The sequence below is a fragment of the Pipra filicauda genome, unplaced genomic scaffold, assembly GCF_003945595.2.
Source record: "Pipra filicauda isolate LSUMZ 115617 unplaced genomic scaffold, ASM394559v2 scaffold8_size5757611_pilon, whole genome shotgun sequence".
In the NCBI taxonomy this organism is placed as follows: domain Eukaryota; kingdom Metazoa; phylum Chordata; class Aves; order Passeriformes; family Pipridae; genus Pipra; species Pipra filicauda.
This window is the reverse complement of record NW_024105087.1, coordinates 4604265-4627969: the sequence shown is the minus strand read 5'-3', so window position 1 is coordinate 4627969 and position 23705 is coordinate 4604265. Positions and strand designations below refer to the sequence as shown.

Sequence of the window (23705 nt, the reverse complement as noted above, 5' to 3'; positions counted from 1 at the left end):
AAAGTTGTCTAGAGAAACTGGGTCGTCAATTCTTATTACTGAAAATGTTTTACCTTTTTAATGAAAGTCTTTTCTTTGCACTTTTTCAGTGTTCTGTGTCATTCTGTCATATTTACATAAAAATAATGGCATTGTTACAAAGTGTCTCTGATATACTGGAGTAATTTCTGACAAATAAAATGTTCTCTAGTGAGCCAATGCCCTACAGGTACTCCTTTATATGTGCAGCTTTTTTCAGATTAAGCCAAGAAAATTTCAGTAGCACATTGGCACACACACGTGCTTTACTTCTATGTATTCATAAGAGCTGCAGTAGACTTATACACTGACAAGGTTTTTAAAAATGTTTGTTCTGCAGTGCTCATGGTCACAGTGGAGATTAGATATTGTCTATATTTTGGCTTTGCACTACTCCAAGCTAACCCTTAGTTAATACTGCAGAATTTTATTTCAGTGGTAATTTATCTCAGCAGAATAATTGTCCATCCTGCTGGAATGCCTTTGCTTGGACTCTTAACTCTTGTATAGTGATTTATCCTTCATTAGCAGTGACTGATACCAGTCACCAATGAACCTGTTTTTCCTGCTGCTGAAGTAACTGGTAGAGTTTCCTTTAAATACTGATTTTAGAGGAAGGCATCTTTTCAAGACAAGAAATTATCTTGAATTTATGGCTACAGGTTGGCACATGCCTAAATCTGCCTTTCATTTGCAAAGTGGATTTTTTTCTCTGTGTACTTATAAACCACGAGTTGAAGTCTCAAAAAATTACTGAGTCGTTTTGTTTTTAAATGGAGAATATTTGTATGTTCTTTTTTTAATCTTTTGAGACTGTTGAGTTCTCTGTTCCTTTCTGTAATCATGAGGGAGAGAAATGTCTTCTATTTAAAAGTTAAAATTCTTAATCTGAAGCTTTGAGAAAAACAACAAATACCATTGGACTTTGTGATACCATAGAAAAACTTGTCGCATTAGCAATAGTAGAGAAAAGTGAGCAAAGGCTGGTTGTGTTGGGCAGTGGCTCATGTTCTTTGGAGGATAGTACACAGCTGAAGTTGGAGGGGCTACCCTGTGCTATGGACTTACACAAATAAGTGAAACATTTATTTTGCTGAGGATTATTTGTGATTGCAACAGAACTCTGCTTTTGTGCTGATGGTGTTTGGCTTTAAAATTGCCTTCCTATTAGAGCTTTGAAATTTGTTCAGGGAAGACTTGTGGCAAATTTTGTGGACTTGCAATGGTCACATTCCTTTTCTCCTTTTTCCCTTCTCCTCTTCCAACTCAAAGTAGACTTCTTGCAAATTCGGTTTTCTTTCTGTCAGTGGCGACAGCTGCTTTGCGTTCAGCTGACTCTGCATATGTTTGAGAACTTCTACTTCAGGAATTGTCTCTTCCATTCCCAGGCATGGAAGTGCTTCCACAGTGGAGCTGGCGTAGTGTACGAGTCATTTTATTTTTATCCTCTTTGAAATGCAGCTGGGACTAGGCATGAATGCACTAGAAGGCCCTGGAAATGGAAACATCTTTCTGTGACTGGTTTAATGTGGCTTTCTGATTGAGAATTGGAGGCATCCATCTTGCTTTTTAAACATCCAATTCATTATTGCTGATGCTGTGTGTTTCATTCATACAACATCTCTTTCAACATATGGACTGATAAACTGCATTGTGCTTAGCAATAGGATAGAGATTTGGCTTTTATATCATTGTTGAATGTTGTTCAGGAGTGGTTAACTATTGAACAGCACATGCTGGCTAACCTAGAAAAGGATCTGATGATCTTCTCTAACCATTTAAGTATTGCAGATAAGTTCTGTCTACCAAAAAACTTAACACCACAAAATCCCAAACATTGCACAGTGTGCTTATTGTTTCGCTTCCAAACGTCAGTTTGGCTGCCAATGCTGCCTGATTTTTTAAGTATGAACCAATTCTACTAAATAAGATACGCTTCATTTCTAAATTCATTGGAATATTAAAATTAGTCCCGAGCTGATGCCCTTTCTGAAATTCAGAAGATCTTTTGACTGGTAGTATATGGCTGTTAATTTGGGGAAATGTACATTCTACTATAGGACAAAGGGATGCATGTCTCATGGAAGAGTGGGCTGTTTTGTGACTTACAGACTGGGTTGTTCTGCAATCATGTGGGAATAGTAACTCACAAATATGAATTTATTCTTCTTTCAGTGTATCTTTGAGTTTGGAACTTGTGCTTAAAATAAACCACCAACATTTTAAATGAGCAGCTTTCAGACATTGTTTGGATTATACAGAGGAAAAGGAGCTAGAATTATAACAATACACACTGTAAAAGAAAGAGAGGCAAATGATGATAAGATACAACTTCACGTTTCAAAAGACAGTGTCTGGTTTAGAGAGGGTAATTTCTCTTAAAGGAAAAGAATTCCCAGAGAAGTTATGGGGAGAGTAGTTATTCTGAAACATGGCTCTGAATTAGTGAAATAGCTAAGTACCGAAATACAGGGACCCATTTTTAACAAAAGCATTCTGCCTCTGAAGGAGAAGGGTGCTGTAAGCTGTTCCTCATTGTGACATGCTTCACTGCTACCTGAATGGCTTTCCTAAAGCTTGTGAGATGTTAATGCTTATTGTGAGGTGGATAAGGAAACTCCTTGACTTAAATGAAACATTGAGCTCCTCTGGTCAGGTCGATTATGATCTGTTTCTTCAGATTATGGTGTACAAATGCAGTGGCTGTTTAAAATTATATTTGTCACGTGTGAAGCAACTGACTTGAGTATACTAAACATACAGTCTCTTCATTAACAGCTAAAGCTCTCAAAGTTTTCTAGAGGGTATATACTGGTTCATCATAGAAGTGTTCATAATCCTGATTAACCTTTCTACAGGCAATTAAATTGGTATATAAACTTTCTGTGAATTCTTTTATATCTTTGTAGGCCTAACTTTCTGTTGAGTGGTGTTCCTCTGATGCTACAGATTTTATTCTTTGTAAACAGGAATTCTCCACCGAATGTAATGTAAATTGCAAGGGCATGTTCCGTTGTGAAGAACAAGTTATGAAAATATCTGTCAGAAATAATTACAGTTGATCCTGCTCTCGGGCAGGCGTATAGATTGGATAATTTACTGGTGTCTTCTTCAGCAATGTTTTTTTATAGCACTGTTACCAGGAATATCAGAATTTAACTCAAAGTAGTGGTAAAATCACTTGTAAGGAAAAAAAGGGAAAGGTTATTGATCTTCTATTCTTGCCTTTGCACAGTGGTTTGTGGCATGGGCTTCCTTGTCCATGGCTGTATAGAAAGCGGAGTATGATCATAGAAACTGTTTTTTTGAAGATATAGAGGCTCTTGAATGTACAAATCCTTCTGTGTTTTTCATTGTCATCTAAGGGTGTCTTAAAGGCCTCTAACAGCAGCTTGTTCTTTCAAAGTTTGTCTTAAATCAGATGTGGCATACAAGCCTTTGTAGAAAGCCAAGGACATGTGGGGGTAAATGTGCCATATGATGGTCTGAAGTGCATATTTTGCCAAGTTGTGTGTGAAAGTGGCATTTAAACATCCTGTAGAATAAGTTAATGGAAGAAGTTGCAAGGCTGTTGGTCGCCATTGTCTTCTGTTCTCTAGATTATAAGACCTGCTGCATTTGTCCAGGACAAATGCAAAGCAAAAGAGAAAGATGTAAATGTGCAGTTGGCAGGACCAGGAAAAGGTAAACAGCTCTTGTAATTGGTAGAAATTGAAGTGTCAGTATTATTCTTAGAGTGAACAGCAACACATCTTTGTAATATACCCGTTCCTCACCTATATGGAGCTGCTAAGTTTTATCATTTGCTTCTCTTGATTATTTCTACCTTGATGTTTTGGGGAGTTTAATTTACCTTCCCTCAGAAAGTTTCTTTATTTCTCCAAATCAGGAATTGTCTTTTTCATGTAAGCCTACACAGGACTGTGTAGAAAGATCCAGGATGTGGATTCCTTAGTCTTGTCTAATGGCACATTTAAGGAATAATGAATTGCTTGTTTGCCTTTTGGACTGTTCTCTATCCTAAAGGTCCACAGCAACAGAAATGTTTTCTACCCCTGACAGGTATTGCAGTCTCTGACTATCACAATGCATTGTAGTGACCTCCAGGCTTTTTAACCCAACAGATTATACCAGTTCATGAAAGTACTGGCCTTAGAAGGGCTGCAGAGGGTTTGAAAGAATACAACTACTTTAATGAGAGAAAATGGACCATTCAGTATTCCTTGCTTCTGGTATCTGTACAGTTTCAAATTGGAGCATGGTACAATGGAGCAAATGCTCCCAAAATGAGCTAACTGTCCCAACTCAGACCCAGGCTTCCTTAACCCTGCCTGTCTTTAACTCCTTTGACAGCTGTCTTCTCCTGGGACAGAGGCGAAACTTCGACAGACCGCATTTGTTGAGCAGCGCTCCCCAGACTTGCAGCTCTCCCCAGGAAGACCTCAGAACAATTACAAGTGTGTCACCTGGACAAAATGTAAAACTTCGCTGTCAGACTACCCTATCCCTGGTAAGGCATCTCGGGCCACCTAATAACTGATGAAAACAAGTTTAATAAAAAGGAAAATCCCTGTAAAAGAAGTGGGCTACTTGGAGATATTACATGTTTCTGAAATGTTCGTATTACACTGTGATGAGTATACTGTAAAAATGCATGCAAAGTAATCAGAGGACAGTGAGTACAGGAAAGGAAACACTTTCTAACGATGTTCTGTAATTTGTTGTTTGTAGATGTTGTTTTTAGTCTGCCTTCTCCAAGGGAGAACTGATTGTGATCATAGACTTCATTTATGAAAAATGCCTGTGAGTGTTATGACAGAGCAGGTTTTGATTTGGCCACTCAAAGAATCTTTGAAAAAGTACTGGATGAAAATCAGGTGTGCATGACAGCCTGGATGGCATGGTGAGGTAGACCTGAACTATTTAGTTGTATATCTTACATCTATATATGAAGTTTCACCTCTAAATCTAATTTTAGTATTATTTCCCTTCTGTAAGCATGACTGTGCAACTGTGAATCCTATGCAAAGCCTTATGTCCATGTTTACCTCTGTGGTTTAGAGAATATTGCAAATGCTAGTATTCCCTTTAGGCCTGTACTTAAATTTTTTGCAAAATCAAGATCTCAATACACTTGTAATATTCTTCTCTCTGTAGTATGGATGTGTAGTATTATAAACAGAATATAATAATAGTGTAAATCTTAATATAAAACATGAATTTTATCTTAATATAAAACAGTACTCAGTACAGTGTGACTGTTCTTAGTTCATATTTAATGCCCACACATTAATAAAAAATGATTAATCGTTATAATGTGCTAAAACGCTAACAAGGACTAAAACCAGTTCTGAATGACATTCTGTGTTAAATTAATTTGCTAAGCAGTGCTGAGAACAGCTGCAGAAAATCACAAAGCATTCTTGTATCTTACGTAGCCTACTTCTATTTTTTTCACTTGGTGAGTCGTTTTCTTAGTTTAACTTGGCTTTTTGCTTTGTGGTCTGTTTACTTTGATAAACATAGTCAATTAAGTTCACAATAGAATGTGACTGGGTAAACTTGGCTTCCTAGGTACTGATCCTACTGGAGGTATGACTGTTGGCTGCATGTTAAGTTAATGCATGGGAAGTTGGAATAAATGAGGCATTTAATGTTTGGACTCAATGATCTTACTCTCTTTTCCAACCTTAATGATTCTATGACTCTATTTCCATTTCTGGATGCCCAGTTTGTCATTTTAAGATGATCTGCCTTTAAACAATGCTTGGGTGTTGCTGGAGAGGAGGTGTTAATGCTGCTGTAGATGTTCTGCCTGGCATCACTTTCAGGTCAGCCTGGGAGCACAAGTGCAAAGCGTGTACCAGGAATTAATTTTGGTGCAAGCAGCACTGTCATGATCACGTTCAGGTCTGTTCATACCTGTCTATGAGAGGTTAGAAAAGAGACAGAACTTCTCATGAACCTGTGTTACGGAGGAATTGATGGCAGCAATGCAAGACAGACTCAACCTGTGCTTATTAAGACACTCGTGTTCTGACTAGATGAGTACAAGAAAAAGCCTTTGTTCCCTTTTCATTTTGTGTCTAGTGAAGCTTTACTCAGTATTTGTGTTCTCTAACATGTCCAGCAGCAAATCAACAGCAACAAGAGTCACTGAAATGGTGGAGTTGACAGGTTATGGCTAATGGAGGGAGGATCTAGGCTGAAGCATGCAGGCTCCCTGCCTCCCCAGAAGTCATTTCTTGTACATTTTGGTAGGATGTATGTGCTTAACAAAACAAAAATAGTCCTCTGAGACCATCGTTTCTATCAGCTGGATGTACAGGGCTTAAATTAACAAGGAAGTAATTATTTACATATTTTAGGTATAAGAAAGAACACTGAAGTTCTCACCATACGTGACTCAGAATATTTTTAAATGTGCTGAAGCTGTGTGAATTCTGCCTTAGATCTGAGGATAAATAGTACCCTTCAGCTCAGGAATATCTCCAGTATGCTATGTTGGATACTGAAATCATGTCATTCACAAACATGTATATATCTCACATATCTAGTCTGCCAAGAACTGTTGTGTTCAGTTTGGAATTTTTTGGTGTTTCTTGAGACATAAATTTACATGATCAGAACGTAACACTGTTCTTGAATCTTCTTTTTTTCAAAGATAGTATCTGCAGCTGTAAATTACAAAGACATGCTACCTGCAGGTAAGATGTTGCTATAAATTAGAAGGCCTGAGAGATTGTGAGAGGGAACTGAAATAAAAAGGGGTTTGGATAGAACTGAGGCAGGATCAGTCTGGTACATTGCAACTCAGAGTAATCTGCTGAAATGATTCTCTCTTGTTATTTCAAAGAATGTGTTTCATTTAAATTATGTAGTGTAGGATACTTAACTCCTATGTGAGCAAAGTAGAAGTAGCTGGCACAAAGGATTAATTTTGATGCTTTTTTATTGCAGAGATTTAGCCCTGTAATTTAGAGAAACAGGTTAGAGTCATGAGAAGAAGAACAGGACAACATTTTTTTTCTGCTGTGTTGTGGTGAATAAGTGGCATTTCTGCTGATTAAGTTTCAGTTTTGGAAAGTGTCCGAATAGTTTTATTTATGTTGTATTACTGCACATATCTACGTGTACTTGTAGAAAATTGATAACGGTGTAAAATGTCTGCCTTCTGTTTAAACCTATTTTATGCAAATCATAAAGGTTTTTATAACATTGTCTCGCCAGCTGTCTACTGCAGCAAATTTGTTGGACTCATTAAGCATCCTAGAGGACAAGATGTCCATAAACTCACTTGGATGAATTCATGAACACTTATACTAGTAAAACCTGGGTTTCTCTGTGTTTCTCACTCCTGATTAATTACCCTTTCAAAAGTTATTTAAAGTCGAAGGATGAACAGACAAGCTGTATTCCATTAGGAAAGCAAGCTAAAAGTTTCATTCTGCATGGAAATGATTGGTATCCTGCTTAGGAATGTCTGCAGAAGTGCCAGAGTTTACCCTGAGGTGCTGCAGGACAAGAGCTGTCTCAGCCTGTCCAGCTGACAGTGTGTTGGCAGTCACCTACAGGTACCTTTCACTTGAATTGCAGTGGCTGAATGTGGCATCTTTCAGGTGTACTCTCCTCTAATGCAGGGAGGCTGAAACCTCACTTGTACTACTCACATAAGGGTTTGTTAGGTAACAACAAATGGCAGCTGAATATAAAATTTAGAACAAGAAAATAGCAGTGATAGTTAGCCAGATTTCAAGCATCTTATGCTAACCAGTGTGGCTAGTTCTTATTCATTGTTGCAAGTATCCTGAAGTATTATTATATTAAAGATCTTTTCATAATGCAAATGGGTCTAATAAAAGTCAAATTTTTCTTAGTAGAGGTATTATTGCTATCAAAAGCCGTGGTATAGATTTAAATTCTGCATTTAATCAGACTTGTTAATGGGGGTCAGCTCAGGCCAAAATAAAATGCCAGAAGACCCTTTTACTGTTAGCCCCAAATAAAACCCAAACAAAAACCCCAGATATCAAACGAAAAAAAAAAACACAGGAAAGATACAAACAAAATATCTTGTGAAAATAGCAACTGGTTTGGTAAACAATGCATTCTGGAAGATTGTTATTCAAGTTGATGTGCTATCAAGGTTAAAAAATAAAATTCGAAAAAATCCAGTGTTATAGAACACTTCTTGTGAGGTCTGGATCTGATGTGGGGTTTTTTTTAAGGCTCCAGTTTGTATGTTGGTAATTGTAGGTACTTAAATAACACAGATCTAAGCCTTCCCCTTTGCCTTGCCCCAAAGAAAAGCGTTTTGAGGACAAAGAGCTCAGGGGAGACACAGAGTAACTGATAAAAAGTGTTTGTACTCATGCAAAGAGGTGGAGCAGGGGTAAGGTTACTTTCATAGCCACACTTACAAGTGCTTTAAAGGCTCCTCCTGTTTCAGAAATGTGTTCCTTTTCCCGTTTCGCACCATCATTTACAAATTTCAGCCCACCGCAGCTCCCTGTCACTCAAAAGAACATGGAATCTGTTATTATTCATGTATCCATTTCATTTCACACCAAAACCTACAAATGTGTCCTAGAAAAGAGAAATCTTAGGGGAAAAAAAAGATTATAAAAATCCTAGATTTCACAGGGAAATATATCAGTTTATTCAGCTGCTCATTTCTACACTCCAGTATGTTTGGCTTCAAAAACGAAATGCAAAAAAAAGAAAGCACGTGGCTATGCAAGAAAAACCATATTTTGTTCCTTTGTTTCTGGGAAACAAGGATGAGTTTCTATTAAGTCTTACTTAACAGAAACACAGTCTTCCTTAACTTTTGTTTTGTTTAGGGATTTGACCCATACTATTTATAGTAGTTTTCAGTAGGTGGATTAAAGCCAGGCACCCAAGCCACTATTCCTGACTGAATGAACATATCATTTATTTTTCTGGTGCTTTGGTTTTATTCTCTGTCAGATGTGTGTGTAGGAGCTCTTGAGGTCTTTACACAAACCCTGGTTTTGTACAACATCTAGCTCCTACTTTTGCTTAGCACACTGTACTTGGAGCAGGGGGGAAGGAGGTCTAAAAGGTGTGGGTTTTATCATAAGATTTGCAGTAAACAGTCAGTTACCTTGGAAATACATTAACTATGCACATTATTGCAAAGGATTTATGTAGCATAGGGTATGAAAACTATTCTGTACTCTACAAGAGGCTGAAAACTATGTGAAGCAAATTTCTTGTCTAAAATCAGTTGGTTTTTTTGGATAGCAAGTCATTTTTGTGTGGAGCAGCTTCATGACATTCATTGCATGTTGCAGTTGCCCATGTTACCACTTTGAAATGGAGAAGAGGAATCCATCAGCTGTCTCACGGCGGCATAATTCCTTTTAAGTGATGCCAGGTCAGTTGGATTTAAGTTGATTTGTCCTATTTGCATTTTCTATGGGAGCTGGAAATGACATCAGAAAACACTAAGGGACAGTCATATCTGATTCTCTGGGTGCCTGCTGCTGTTTGGGAAACAGTCTCAAACTTAGTGATGATACAGGAAATCAGTGTCCTTCAGTACAGCATTTTCAGCTTGGCATTGAAAAGTAGGCAGCAGAGTTGTCTGGTTATGCTTTCTGGACACATGGCCTTTACGAGGTTCAAGAGAACAAGAAATGTATTATTATACTTTATATATGAATATATTTTATCTATGTCTATTTTTCATAATATTCATCTGTGTTTAGAAGCCTAGAAGATAGGAACGGAGAGTAAAATTATGCAAGGCGCTGCTAAGCTTCTGTCTGGATCAGGAGAGGTTTATACTTGTTTACATTTAGGAAATGACACTAAAAACCCATTATGTTCACTGGTCTGTTGCTCATTCAAACAGCAATTGCCTTCTTGTGCTGTATATTCCTTGCCTTCTGCAAGAAAAGAGCTAAGTGTAATTGGAATTTTACCGGCCAACAGATGTTTCAGAGAAAGGAAATGATTCCCCGTTGAGCCCTTGATAAAGGCTGCCACCCAAAAAACATGTTAAAGCCCTGAAACCTTAATCCAGAACTCCAGAGCCCTGGCATATGACCGAGTTCTACATTTTTTCATTCATGTTTACATTTCTAGTTTGGGAGAGTGAAAGCCAGTGCTCCAGTGGAACTGTGCAAGGGCTGTGTTATGCTTTATGAGTATGGGCCTCCACTGAGGCTAATGTGAAGCTGCACTGTCCACATGGGAGCTCTAGGAAGCATTTGTGCCTTGGGCACACACTAAGTGGCTGAGATTTTCCTAGAACAGAAAGGGCATGTGGGTTTATATCTCTCTTAAGAGCTTTCTCTTCTTTAGATGACCATGTGCATTATGAACACATGTAAGGGGTGTGATTATTATTGCTACTGATCCGATGGCATGTGTGCGTGAAGCTTTAAAAAATATGTATTTGCCTATACTCTTCCAGACTTGTAGTTAAATGGGATGAATATAAGGCAAATGATTTATAGGGAATAGAATAATCAAGTGTGAAGGGCTGGACAAAATAAACAGTATTTACTTTGCTATTTTGTTGTGAGCCTAAAGAAAGCTTGACACCGGACATCAGGAGGTTTCTAGCTCTGGTAATTGAGTCACAGCTAAAAAAGAAACCAAAGTCATTAGAAGAGCAAGATATGGATTGCAGCATTATTGAAAAATTAGATAAGAAGGAGCTAAATGGAAGAGCTTGAGAATTATTTTTGCACTTACTTTTAGGGAGTCAAAAGCAGGATAAGGTTGTGCTCTTGTACTTCTTAAATTCTTTAGTAAAAGTACCTCATGTAAATACATGTTTACCCTTATCATGGCAATGTATCACATTATGATACTCATCTCTGATCTTCCAGTCCAAATTCTTTCAAAGTAATACATAGATTGGTCATTTAAGTTATCTGTAAATAACCATAATAGGACTTTTCCTGCACAGTAGGCCTCAGATAGGAGGACCCTAATTGAAGTTCTGAATCAGAATATCTTATTTGCTGTAACCATTAGCTATTACAGGCTGAGAGAGCTGGGGTTGTTCAACCTGGAGACAAGACTTAGGGAAGACCTCACTGCAGCCTTTCAGGACCTTAAGGGGGCTTATAAAAAGGAGAGAGGGACTTTTTATACAGGCAGATGGTGACAGAACAAGGGGCAATGATTTTAAACTGAAAGAGAGCAGATTTAGTTTAGATGTTAGGATGAATTTTTCTACTGGGAGGGTGATGAGGCACCAGCACAGGTTGCTCAGAGAGGTTGTGGATGCCCCATTCCTGGAAGTGTTCAAGGCCAGGCTGGATGTGGCCCTGAAAGCTGATGTAGTAAGTGGCATCCCTGTTCGTGGCTTGGAACTAGAAGATCTTTAGGTCCCTTCCAAACCTAACCATTTTATGTCTGTGATTATAGATCCAGACAGCCTTGCTTTTATTAAATACCTGGCCTTGCTGTACTTTCTGCAACAATATATTAGTTTTGTGGTCTAAAAAGAATTGTACGTGAAGAAGTGTTTCTACTTACTGTATCTGAAATTCCCTTCCTCTGACTTTATCAAAGTCACTTTGTTCCAATTCTACAGAACAAAGAGAAACAAAGAAAAAAAGATACTTTCTTGTGATGCTTAACCTTTGTTTTTTAACACACTGTTCCTTGCTTTACTTGCATACAGGAGCCTAAAAGGAACATGACTTTGTTTTAATCACTCCTTACCTCTCCAGTCAAAGTTCACAAAACTCTAATTTTTTTCCTAATGTGGTAGTTTACAGTTATCTGTATAATAAGAAACTAACAATAGCCTTCATGATTCTGTATTTTTGCATTAATGAGCTACTATATTTCTAGTTTTGCATATGGAAAACTGAATAACACTACTGCAGCAAAACCACTTGGCAGCAGCCGATATGCTTTCTTTAAATAGTTCACCTCCCACTGTTTTGTCAGACCCTGGAACTTTCATTGTATTCAGTGGATAAGTAATTATCATTATTATTCCTTGTAGTAATGGATAGTTTTATTTCCCTTTGTTTTATTTTTGGTGTAGCTGCTAAATATAGTAAACTCAAGTTTCTTACAAATTGTGTGTCAGACATGAAGAAGTTGAGCATCAGTGACAGCGTACGTGCTACACTTCAGTTTTTGTGTAGTTGGGGGCTTGATTAATGTAAGAGCTTCGTGGTTGAATCTAATGTAGTCCTTAAGGAGAAATACCTATTTGAAGAACAGAAAACAAGCATATGTGGGATTATTAGAACATATCAGTGTCCATGTGCCTGCAAGCAGCCAAGGAGGCTAAAGGGGAAAGCACTGTGCAGTTGTATGCACCAGCTTGTAGGCCTGTAGTTTGAAGAACTTTTAGCCAGCATTAACTGTGGTTAGACTAGAGCAAGGAAACACCCACTTTTGATGTGTTTGTGTCTGCCTAACTCTAAAGGAATCTTTCTTTAGCCATTCTGCACTAGCATGACAGGTTCTAAACAACAGCAGCATAGGTGAGTGGTTATGGCCCAGCAAGCAGACAAGCTGTTCTTTCCAGTCTTGCATCATGTTAGATTTATTTATTGATCATCAGAAGCCTTTTCTTACTCCAGTAAGACTTTTCTCTCTTATATTTAGAGTTTTAATCAACAGAAGCCAGAAAGTATCAAAATATTTTCTGTGTTTTCTAAAACAATATATAAATGTCATTTGGTACGAACAATTTGCAGTGATTTTGCAATAAATCCTGCTTGCATCCTCAAGATGAGTAGTTCTGGCAGTGTTTTTGTTATGGAAGTAATTAAAATTTACAAATGTTAAAGCTTAGAAGGGAGAACAGCTTTTCAGAAGGCAAGGAATCCGGATTTTAGTTGTTTGAGAAATAAGCTGGTTTGTAGCTGCAGAATTTACAGTGTAATCTGCTCATGGCCACAGACTTGCACTCCAGAACTAAGCCTCTTACATTTTTTAGAGTAATAGTATTTTTAGTTGTGTGGCTACTGTATTAATATGCAAATACAAACCAAGGCAGGGATTGAGCATTGTAACTTTACAAACAACTGAAGCAACTGTCCTTGTTTTGATTAGAGATGTTGGATAATTGATTTCCCAAGGCACCCTCCAATATGGGTGATTATGTGATTCTGGTCCTGAATAACCATGTGTGGTAAATTAGCTGGCTCAGTTCAATGGCAAATTACGTAGTTTTTTTAAGGTTATCATAAATACAAATGTTTCAGTTGAGCAAGTTATTCCATAGTCCTGAACAGCTTTTCATATCTCCACCATACGTACTTTGATACAGGAAAAATTAGCATGGGTAGAATGTAAGGAAATTTTTTATCAAATAAGTAAAAGCTTGACTAAATATTATTTTGTTTACATAATTTGTTCCTCTTACGTGACCAAAACAATAATTTTTCCCCTAAATTGAATTAAACTGTTATAGAAATTGTTGCTTACCACAGTGCCACAAAATGAAGGTATCCTGGAACAGGATCTATATGTTGATCTTTCATACATTTCTCCTGAAGTTAGAGTTTTGCTTTTAACCAGGATTTTCATTCTTTTTGCATGTTAATGGAGTGGTTAACATTCGTAGCAGAGCAGCCTATTAAGAATGAGATCCAATAGCATACAGTTCAATGTATAAAAAAATTAATTCCAAAGTATTAGAACTTAAAATATATAGTTTATTCAAATCTATTAACTTTCTTGATACTACCTGATGCAGATAGTAATTGAGTATTTTTCTCTATGCATTCTTTAAAAGATAGGTCATTTTCACCAGTCATAAAATGCCAGGGCCACCTGTGTTGAAGGCAAATTCAAATTTGAGTTAGTTTGGAGATTGTGCTCTGACTTCGGAGTGTATTAAAAATAGTTTTGATGTGATTCATTGTGTACCTTCAGGCAGTTTTGCCACTGACATTTATCTAAGGAACAGCTTTTTATGGATTTTTTTTTTTCTAATAGGGAAAAACAAATTTCTGAGAGGGAAGAATTTTTCGTTCAGCTGTGCTGAGATGGTTATCTGAAGTTTTTGTCTTTTTCTTTTCAATTAGCTTTTCTTCATTTTTGTCTGACAATAGTAGTCATGGTCTTGCACATTTACCACTGGAGATTCATTCAGTGTAAATTCAGAGCTGTTTCCAACATTGAAGTTTAATTTAATGCCTCTAGGAAGTGGCTAGGTTTTATTTTCTGTTTGAATTTGCATCAGGAAGGGAAGATACTCAGCTGCAAATGAAAAGATGGTATGAGAGATTGTAACAAGATCACCATGAACTTTGACTAATTAATCTTCTGCAGCATCTCACAGGAGTAGGTTCTTTTTCAGATAGTACCTGTTCATAAAAGTATTACCTGTGTATGTGATATCTTCGACTGTTATAACTTTGACATTTAGAACAAGTGTTGTTAAATTTGGAGATCTAACTCATAATAAAGGATTGAGGAATACACAGGAACCTGGTAGCAAGGCCAGGCTTAGGGCTCATTTGTTCCTGTCTTCTGCACATGAGCTGTGATCAATAGGAAAATCTGTTTATTAGTCCCTCGTCTTTTCAGTTTGTTTGTTTGTTCTTTTTGCTTTCAAACCTATTTCCTCTGAAAGCCTTCTCAGTGCTATTCCTAGATTCTTTCTTCACCACTGTCTTTTTACTTCCAGCAGCTCATTTTAGAGCTACTTGCATGATTCTTGTGCATTTTTACATGCTATCCCTTTTCATCTCAGTGGAAAACGATCTGTTTCTGCTGGGATTTAACCATGGTAATTACACTGTTCACACTATTTCTTTCCCTGGTTATTCCAAGAATAATTAAAGTGAGAGAATAGACACAATAGAAAAGCACTCTTTTACAATAGAAACATTCTCCCTGTCTATTATTAATCTACTTGCAAATTTTGGTTCATCTTTATCCTGTCAGGTCTTGGGAGTTTCTTGCTAAGCAATGGGTCTCCTGTTGAAGTGCTGTGAGTTAGATGTGAAACAAATTTAAGTTCTATAAAAATTGCTGAAAAACCTGAAGTTTTTTTCTTTGAAGACCAATTTGACAGGATTATTTGAACATATATATCCCAATCATAACTGGCAGCAATTATATGAAAAATGTGGGCAAATTGCAGGCCTTCTTTCTTGAGCATATTAAAGGTGACAAAGCCCACATTTGAAATTCTGTAGGAGTTTGGGGATCAGACATTACCATTCTCTACCAGTATGCTTTGTCATACTGTGTGCATTTGGTCAAGTCTTCATTATTTCCTACATTCCTCTTGTTGTTTATACAGAGCAGAATAGCGAAATTTCGGTGAAGGAAAAATATAGTTACAGGAGTGACAGCATCACTGAAAATTTCAGACAACTTTTAAGATACTGTGGTGAGAGTATATATTTTCAGATGAAGGATAGAGGAATTCCAGTACTGGAAATGCATGAAATTATTGAAACACATTTTCAAATCAGGAAGCGTTAATAATTCATAAAGGTTAATCTTTGAACATTAGTGTTTTTTAAGAAGGTTTTTAAGTGACAGATAAATTGATCCATTTACCCCTCTCACTGAAGTGGGACAGGATTTTTTTAAAAAAACTTTAAATGATAGTGCTATTTCATGAATTTTTTTCATGCTCTGAATATTTATGTTCATGAATGAAATGTAATAAGGCAGTAATAAATACTTTAATTTACCTTTTGTAACCCAAGTACAGAGCTACATGCCTGTGAAGATAGGGAGCACATTCACTGTACCCATTGTGCACATGAGATGTACTTGGGTGGTAATGTCAAATAAGCAGAAATGCTGGATTTGGCCCTTGATATGAATATATATATATTGAGATTATCACAATTTATGGGACTAGGCATAGATTATAGCATATTTTTGGGAGATGTCCTGGGATTCTGTTAAAACTTTCCAGTTTACAGCCACGCTGTGCCGTATTTAAATCTAGTGGTGTTTTATGTACAGGTAGTTCTGTCTATTGTATCTTCGGTTGCCATTTGATTCCTGTTTAAATTAGAACTTGTACTTCTAATTTATTTTTTTTTTAATTCCATGTGGAGTTATTTTTTAAATTAGGATTTGAAGCATTTGTTTCCATTTTGTTTTGTTTTAGGATTTGTAAATACCTCTCAGAGTATAGTCTCAGGAGCGTGTGAGACGGTGAGAACAGCACCAGGGCTAGTTTGGAATCTTCATTGTAACTACAGCAATACTGGTTTAAATAGAGGTCAAACAGCTGCTGTGGTTTTTTTCTCATGAAGGGAAAAGCCCTGTTTCATTCCTGGATCAGTGCATTTGACATAGGAGGTTATCCTGTGGGGTGAGGTGAAGAGTCCTGCCTGTCTGGGCTATGACAAAGAAAGCAGCATTGCAGCAAGGCAGCTGGCTCCCTCATCTCTCTGAATTAAAAAGTTATGTGGAGCTTTCCTGGGGATCCACATTTGTCTTCTGAATTTTCACAAAAAGCATTACATATGCTGTGACAGGCCAAGGAATTTGCCTCGTGTTATTGAGAACGAGGGATTTGCCCGGTGCTTAGGAGGCACAGGGATGAGGAACCATCATGAAGATATTTGCTGAAAAGAAAGTGACTGTGATGCTTCCTCCAGACAAGAGAGCTCGTTAAGGTCAGCTAGTGAAGCAGCTTAGAGGCAACATGATGGGTGCAAGTGCTGAGGCTCTCCTGGGGTTGGTACAGCGACAGTTCCAGGCCCTCAGAAGTTTGCATCTGTTTGGCTTAAGGCAAACACAGCTTCTCTGTCCATGATCCAGGAGCCAATCATGTGAATGATAGTGTGGTCTGGGTAGCAAAACAAGGCTCCCTAGGCCAAAAGATTGGTTGTCAAATTTGCCCAGATGTTCACTGGATTACCAACATCATATAGCATTGAGGGCAAGGAAAGAATTCAAGGATGAGCAGAAAGATTTGAGAACTACATTTACTGTTAGTTTTCTAGTCTGCTTTGGCTACTCTCGTTCCACGGTTTCCTTTCTGCTCTCAGTAATTATACTAATAGTATTGATTCAATCCTTTCAGTCTTCAAAGAGCTGTTTGAATAATAATAAGATAATCCTCCTGACCCCTGGAGAGACAGATAACCATTTTTAAAAATAAAAAGTCCTTGTCCAGAAAAGGCAGATTTGATAGCAGCACTGCAGGCAGAGGGAAGGTCATGCCTAAAACTGGGGCATGTCTTTAGTCAATGTTCTGTTTTGAAGAATAGCTTTTTGTAAGGGAGGAGTGGAGTGAAGAAGAGGATGACAAAGCAGCAGGCGAGGTAGAGGCCAAGCCTCCGTGGTATGTTCACAGTTCCAGGCAGCAGTTCCCTTGGGGACTGTGCCACTGGACAGCTCAGAGAATTTTCAGGATTTTCTTTATCTTCCCTTCATGTCTACTTTCCTCCTCCTAATTTTAGTGCCTCCTAGTTCTGTTTTACCCGAAAGTAGATCATGTATTTGCTGCTGAGTCTTGTATGTTTTTACAGCTTCTGACATACAGATACCTTCACCGTGATGAAAATTTGAGATCCAGTTGTGGTGTTGGTATTTCACAGACACGTTTTCTCCCTGTGATGCTACTGCAGTCGCTTCCCAGCTGGATGCTGGCCTGGGTTTTTACGAGGTGTTTTGTTGTATCAGCACTGTTTCTTTCTCCCAACTCTTCCTACCCTGAGTGATTTCACTCAAGGTTGAAAAGATAAAGTGCCAGAAACAGGGTAAAGAAATATTGGATGCTTATGCTCTCACCTAAGACTTCGATCTCTAGTGAGTGACGCTGTTTGTCTCAGTAGCTTCTTGTTTTATAACCACTTTATGTTGTAACACAATTATCTCAGCATCAGGCCAGTTCTTTATTCACTTTACACTGACATTTCTTAAACGTCTCTAGTGATGTGGTGTCAGGTAGCACCAGAGGAGATATGATCAAAGAGATTTATGCAGGGGAGTGTGAATGCATTTTCTGCGTGAAGGAATTAGAAGTTACCTACATGTGTGATTACTTACAGGGCGCTGAAGGGAACCTTGTATGAATTCAATATACACTGTGTAAAACATGAACTCAAAGCTGTTTTGCCCTGGGTACAGGGTCTTATAGACCTCTGTGCTGTGCTGTGTATTCTCATTCCTGCTGTACAGTTGAAGGAACTCAGCTCTGTAGTGATTCATTTGGTGTATCTCATGTACAGAGGAATGTGGGTATTGATCTAGGCCATTAAAACATATCATGCTTCTATTATTTTATAAGCATGGACTGCATACAAGGACAACATAATAAATTGTAAAATGTATTCCAGTTCATAAAATTCACCAGTCTATTGCTCTGCTCAGGGTGACTATTAAGTTACAGTCACTCCTGTGGAAAGTGAGGAGCTGTGTATGCCTAGTAATGCATACATAATACAAAATGTGTCTTCTCAGTAGACCCTCACAGCAAATGCAGTGAGAAACCAAATTTCCCCAGTTTTCTTCCCTTCCTTTCTTCACTTAACACTACTAGTTTCTTTCTTGAATGTGGTATGTTATAACCATATATTGATCATATTGACATTTCAGTCATTGATTATTATAGCAATAAAATGTATCATGCCAGTGTATATAAGTGCAGCATGACAGTGTAACTATCTTCTGGCTTTCCAGAAATCACTGGCAATATGACTAATGACAAAAACTTTTTTTTTTTTTTTTTTTTTAAAAAAAGAGTATTCTTTCTTCTTGTTTCAACAGAAACTAATATAAACCCACTGTGGAGTGTGAGGCTCTGGAAATGACTCACTGGGCAATGAGACAGCAATCTCAGACATTGTAACGTGATGCAGAAAAGGTCATGAACTTGCTTTCATAACAGGATTATTCATACGTTCATTCATTAAAAATTAAACTCGTGTGGGAGCATGTGATGCATTGAAGTTGGCAAGTACTGGTGAATACTTTCTTGCAGTTTCTTTAGTCCTGATCAGTTGGTGCAAGTTGAAGTGACTCCAGATTAAGTCTTGTCTTATTTAGTGCCATTTACACCTGAAGTTAATTAATTGTTCCTGTTGGAGACAAGTGCCCTAAGTAGCTACATAGTGTTTCAGAATCATGGCTTGGATGGTTGCTTTCTTTTGATTTTTAAGTCTCTCTAATGACCTTATGTTGAAAAGAAAAACATGAAGTTATATATTACTTATTTCATCTTACCTAAGAGTTGCTTTCCTTTTTAGTTGTACTGTTAGAAGTTTGTTGTTGTTGTTGTTTAGTGTGTTCGGTTTGGGTGGTCTTTTTGGAGTCATGCAGAAAAATTAATGTGCTTCAAAGTCTTGTGACACAGATACCTATTCCAGCTTGATAGCGTTGCTGTGTTTTGGTTTGTGGGGTTTTTTTCCATTGATGTCCATGCTAGAATGCAGCTAGGAAAGGATTGGTTAGTCAGAGCTGAATGTGGGACTCTGGAATAAAGCTAAAACAGCTATAACAGGGTACACAGGGAGGCCTGTCTAGTCTAGTGTAGGACTCCCTTGGCCAGTATCAGATGCCTGTGAAAGAATCTAAAAATGGGGTGAGCATATAGTGGCAGACTGTGACTCAGAGTTGTCTCGAGTCAGGGGTGATATTTTTGAGGTCAGTAGCCTTTAGCAGAATACTTCTTATGTGAATTTGCCTAATCATGTTAGTACTTACGTTGACTTCTGACTTCCACAGCAACATGAGGTAGGGAGTTTCACAGTGATAAAGGAGCATACAAAGATGTCTCTCCTATTGCTGATTCTAAATCTTTTTTTTTTTATAACATAACGTGATGTCACAAATTTTTTTCATTTAAAAAAAAAAGGAATGGGAGCCTGTTTTCATTTTTAAGTATGCCACTCATTTTCTGGGTCTCCAGCATACTTCCACTCAGTTCTTTTACAGGCTAAAAAAAATTCCCAGTCTGTGCAGTAGTTTCATGTGTGGAATCTGTATGTGCTTTGAACCCTTTTTACTGCCTTTTACTGTATCTTTTTTAGTTGTATAATCTTAAGATGAGAACCAGAACTACATTCATAAAGTGGTTGTGCCATGGATTTATACAGCAATGTAATTAGTCTTTCCATTTCTATAACTTTCCTAATATTTCTCAACTTAGGACTTTTTTCTTTCCTCCCTATAACAATAACTGTCTCCCATTCCCACATTGTTTAAAACATTATTGACCTGATTTTAATTTTTTGTTGGTGTAGGAGTATACCAGTGACATGATAAACTTTGAGGTAATGACATCAGTTACTGTAAAATTTTAAAGATGTAATCAAGTAATATTTGAAGGCATAACCTTGGTGAGCATCAGAAAGAATTTAAATCCTATTCACAGTTCAGTGTTCCAACATTTCTTTTATCCAAGAGCTGGACAGCAGCTCAGGTTGGGTTTAGAATCCAAATGTGGCTAGAGCTGCATTGTACTTGCACATCAGCAGACAGACAAGACTTCTATGTCTACTTTTCTTTAATTGCAGGTATTTATGAGCCGCCATTTCTTGTATTATTGTGGTGAACCTACTCTGGATGTGAAGATTGCCTTTTGTCAGGTGTGTGTTCCTTACAGGTAAAACAAGGTACAGTATATACTTGTACTTCATTTTTGCAATTCATACTATAATAAAAGAAAAATAGAAGTGAATTTCAGGAGCTTACTGCAAGTAACTGGTTATAAGAAAGAGAATAAATACAAAAAAATAGAAAAATGCATCACAAAAATTACTTTTCTATTTACTTTTAAGTTTAATTTGTAGATTGATGTTAATGTAATTTTTTTAGTGAAAAATAATGGCACAGTTTGCAAACAGAAAAAATGCAAACTAACACTATTTTATCTTAGCCTCTAGGGTTTTTTGAGACAGAGCCTTTTACATTGTAGCCTGTGACTGTAATTTTCTGTCCCTTAGTTTACCTTTACTGGAAGTGTAGGGAGAGTAATTAAAATTGTGGTATTTGTCTTGTCTCCCATTGAACTCCATGTGCTATGCAGGTTCCAGAGTTGTGACACTGCACAACAGCCAATTCTGTGTTTCTGCATTACCCTTGAAATTGCTTGGTCACAATACATGGAAGTCTACAAGGCTGAGACTAATTCAGTGATACAAAGAATATTTGTCCAGTTGATTGATTTGTCCAGTTTTTGATTCTCTTGGTTAAGTTAGCTAGCATATATGTATGTGTATGCATATTTTTTCACTCATGATTGAAAGATGACTTTTTTTGCTCGCTTCTGTACAGTCTTTTGTGCTTGAATTCTGTCCCTTCATAGTTTAGGGATTTTTTTTTGTGGGGGGGGGGTTGGTTTTTTTTATGAGATGGAACACTGATGGAACACCAGTAGTCTAACTCACTGGGGGGACATTAGGAACATTCTTCAATTTTGAGGGTGAGAGTGATGCTGCATTCTTAGAAATTACTTTATGATAAACACTATTTTTTGCCTTTTATATTACATTGGGGTTCAAGTTAGTTCAAGTAAGTTTAAGAAGAAAGGGTTATTATGTGTATGTAAGCATTTAACACAAAACAGTGTCAAGTGTTGAAAGGTTTGCTTTAAGTTTTTTAACTCTGAAGTACTAAATACTTGTTCTCCTGAGAAGGTTGGCTCTGGATTAAGTATCATCAGTTTTGGGATGGATCTTGGCTATTCAGTTTGATAATCTGTCTAACTGTCTTCTCTATCTTCTGTTCCTTGTGTGATATGTTCAACTAGCTTAATTCTTCCATGGTTTTTGAGAGAAGGGATTTTGCTAAGTATAGTATTTTTGTAATGTTTTGACAGTTTGGTTAAAAAAAAAAATTGCAAAAATTGCAAAACAGGTTTTTTTCTCACATTTTATGAAAAAGATGTTATTGATGAAAACGCTACTTTCACTATGCAGAATAGTGTTTTTTGCATAGCTCTTCTGCTGACTTTCCTCTCCCCTTTACTTAGACCAAAACAAAGCTGCACAGAAACATTTCTGTTTTACACATGCAGAGAGGAAATGTACTCTAAATCACTTCCTTTTACATCCAGTTCTCATTTAGTCTTGGCATCAGTCAGTGCATGGCTATGTGCAGCCAGTCCTTTCTGTCACTGCACTCCAGGTTCCTGATTTACTGAAGACATTCCTTTTCTGTTACCATTACTTGATAAAAGGTGTTCAGAGGAACACAGAGAACCAAATGTATTCACAGTGTTTTTGTTAAAGTATATATGATGAAATCAACAGCATTTTGGATGCATTTTTATCACTGAATGAAATAGATTCATTTTTAATGGCTGCAGCAGAGGAGTCATCCAATAAATGCACACAAAGAGATACTGTCCTGATACTGCAGGAAACAGGATTCTGTTCTTCAAGCACTTATCACACAAATACCTTTTTCAGGGTCTTCAGATCTTCACATTTATTCTCTTGCAGATAAAAGCTGGTTTAAACTTCATGTTAATTTATTCTCTCCACAAAGATAGGTGCTGACTGATCCAAATAGTAGTTAGCATTGTGTACAAAAACAGTCTCTAAATTAAGTGTTTTGTTGCATTAAGACCTTAACTGTCATGGATGCTGTTCATTTGTATTGCATAGGGTGGGATGGGGGTTATATTTCTGTCCTGGTAATACTTCATCCAAATATTCAGATCTTTACTTAGAGGCTATGAATAAGTCTCCAGGTAGCAATATTGTTTATTCCATTCTTATTAATGCTAATGTGGAAATCAAATGCCCTGTGGTTTACTAATAATTCTTCTACTTTAAGTATAAAGCTCGTTTGTACCTTTATGAAACTTTCATCTGCTGAATCAGTAAACTGATAAGATTCTGTTAACAAAAGATGATGATGTCACAGCAGAATGGTTGTAATCAGCAACAGGCAGATATTGCCACTCATATCTTGAGGTGCCTAAAACTGACAACTATCCTGACAGTATCTAGACAAGAGAGCACAAAACTGTAGCTTTGAGTGAACGTGTGGCTTGTGTTTATTACGTACAAGTCCTGCTTCCATTTTAAATTTGTGCACCACTGCAGACTTTCTACAAACCTTAAGAGTTGTGCTGGACAGTCCTTTCTAAAGCTACGGTATTAAGCAGAACTCCAATTATTTTTAGTACTGGGGGTGTATTTTTCTTGTTACATACATTTGTGGTGATTTCTCTCTCATGGCCTAAAAGGCATAGCTTTACAGGCTGTGAAGGGAAGTGGCACATGCATAATTATAGACTCCTTCTCTTGACAAAGAGCTTATGCCACTGAGCATACACTAGTTCTGTATGATGAAATGCTAATTCAGCAGGAACAGAATTTTCAGAATTTCCAACTTAAGGAAAAGGGAAAACCCTTACTGAGAAACACCCAGTAGCATAAATAGAGTAAATATATACTTCCTCACCCCTTCACCCCATTTGCAATATAAAAATACCCAAGTGTGGAATTACTGGACAATGGTAGCCAATTCATGTTCTGAAACAGCCATCTCTTTTAAGGCTGAGGAAAAGGATATCTGCTTTTCTATCATAATAGAAAGGTAGGACAAGAAAGCCTATAGAATCTCATTATACTTCTGTAAGGTTGATATCACCAACAAGCTTTATCTGTAGGACCCTACACATTTTTATTGAAGCACAGTGTAACGCAGAGTAGTATACTGTAAGTAGGACATTAAATTTTAATACTAATATTAATAATAGCTAACAATACCTAAAGGATACTGACTGCTTCATACAT

At 37.3% G+C, this 23705-nt stretch overlaps 1 protein-coding gene across 5 annotated transcripts in view; it reads left to right on the top strand.

Annotated features, from left to right (window-relative positions):
- The first annotated feature begins 4375 nt into the window (after positions 1 to 4375).
- The window catches only part of LOC113987950 (mitogen-activated protein kinase 10), a 103535-nt gene continuing 84205 nt past the window's right edge, over positions 4376 to 23705 (top strand). For 2 of the 5 annotated variants that reach the window (XM_027721115.2, XM_027721118.2), the window contains exons 1-2: positions 4449 to 4528; positions 20472 to 20543. In XM_027721115.2, coding sequence (XP_027576916.1) covers positions 20478 to 20543 — 66 coding nt within the window. In that variant the 5' untranslated portion in view covers positions 4449 to 4528; positions 20472 to 20477. Of the gene's footprint in view, positions 4529 to 20471; positions 20571 to 23705 lie in introns of all 5 variants that reach the window. The other 3 variants (XM_027721114.2, XM_027721116.2, XM_039391029.1) reach the window with 3 other exon arrangements.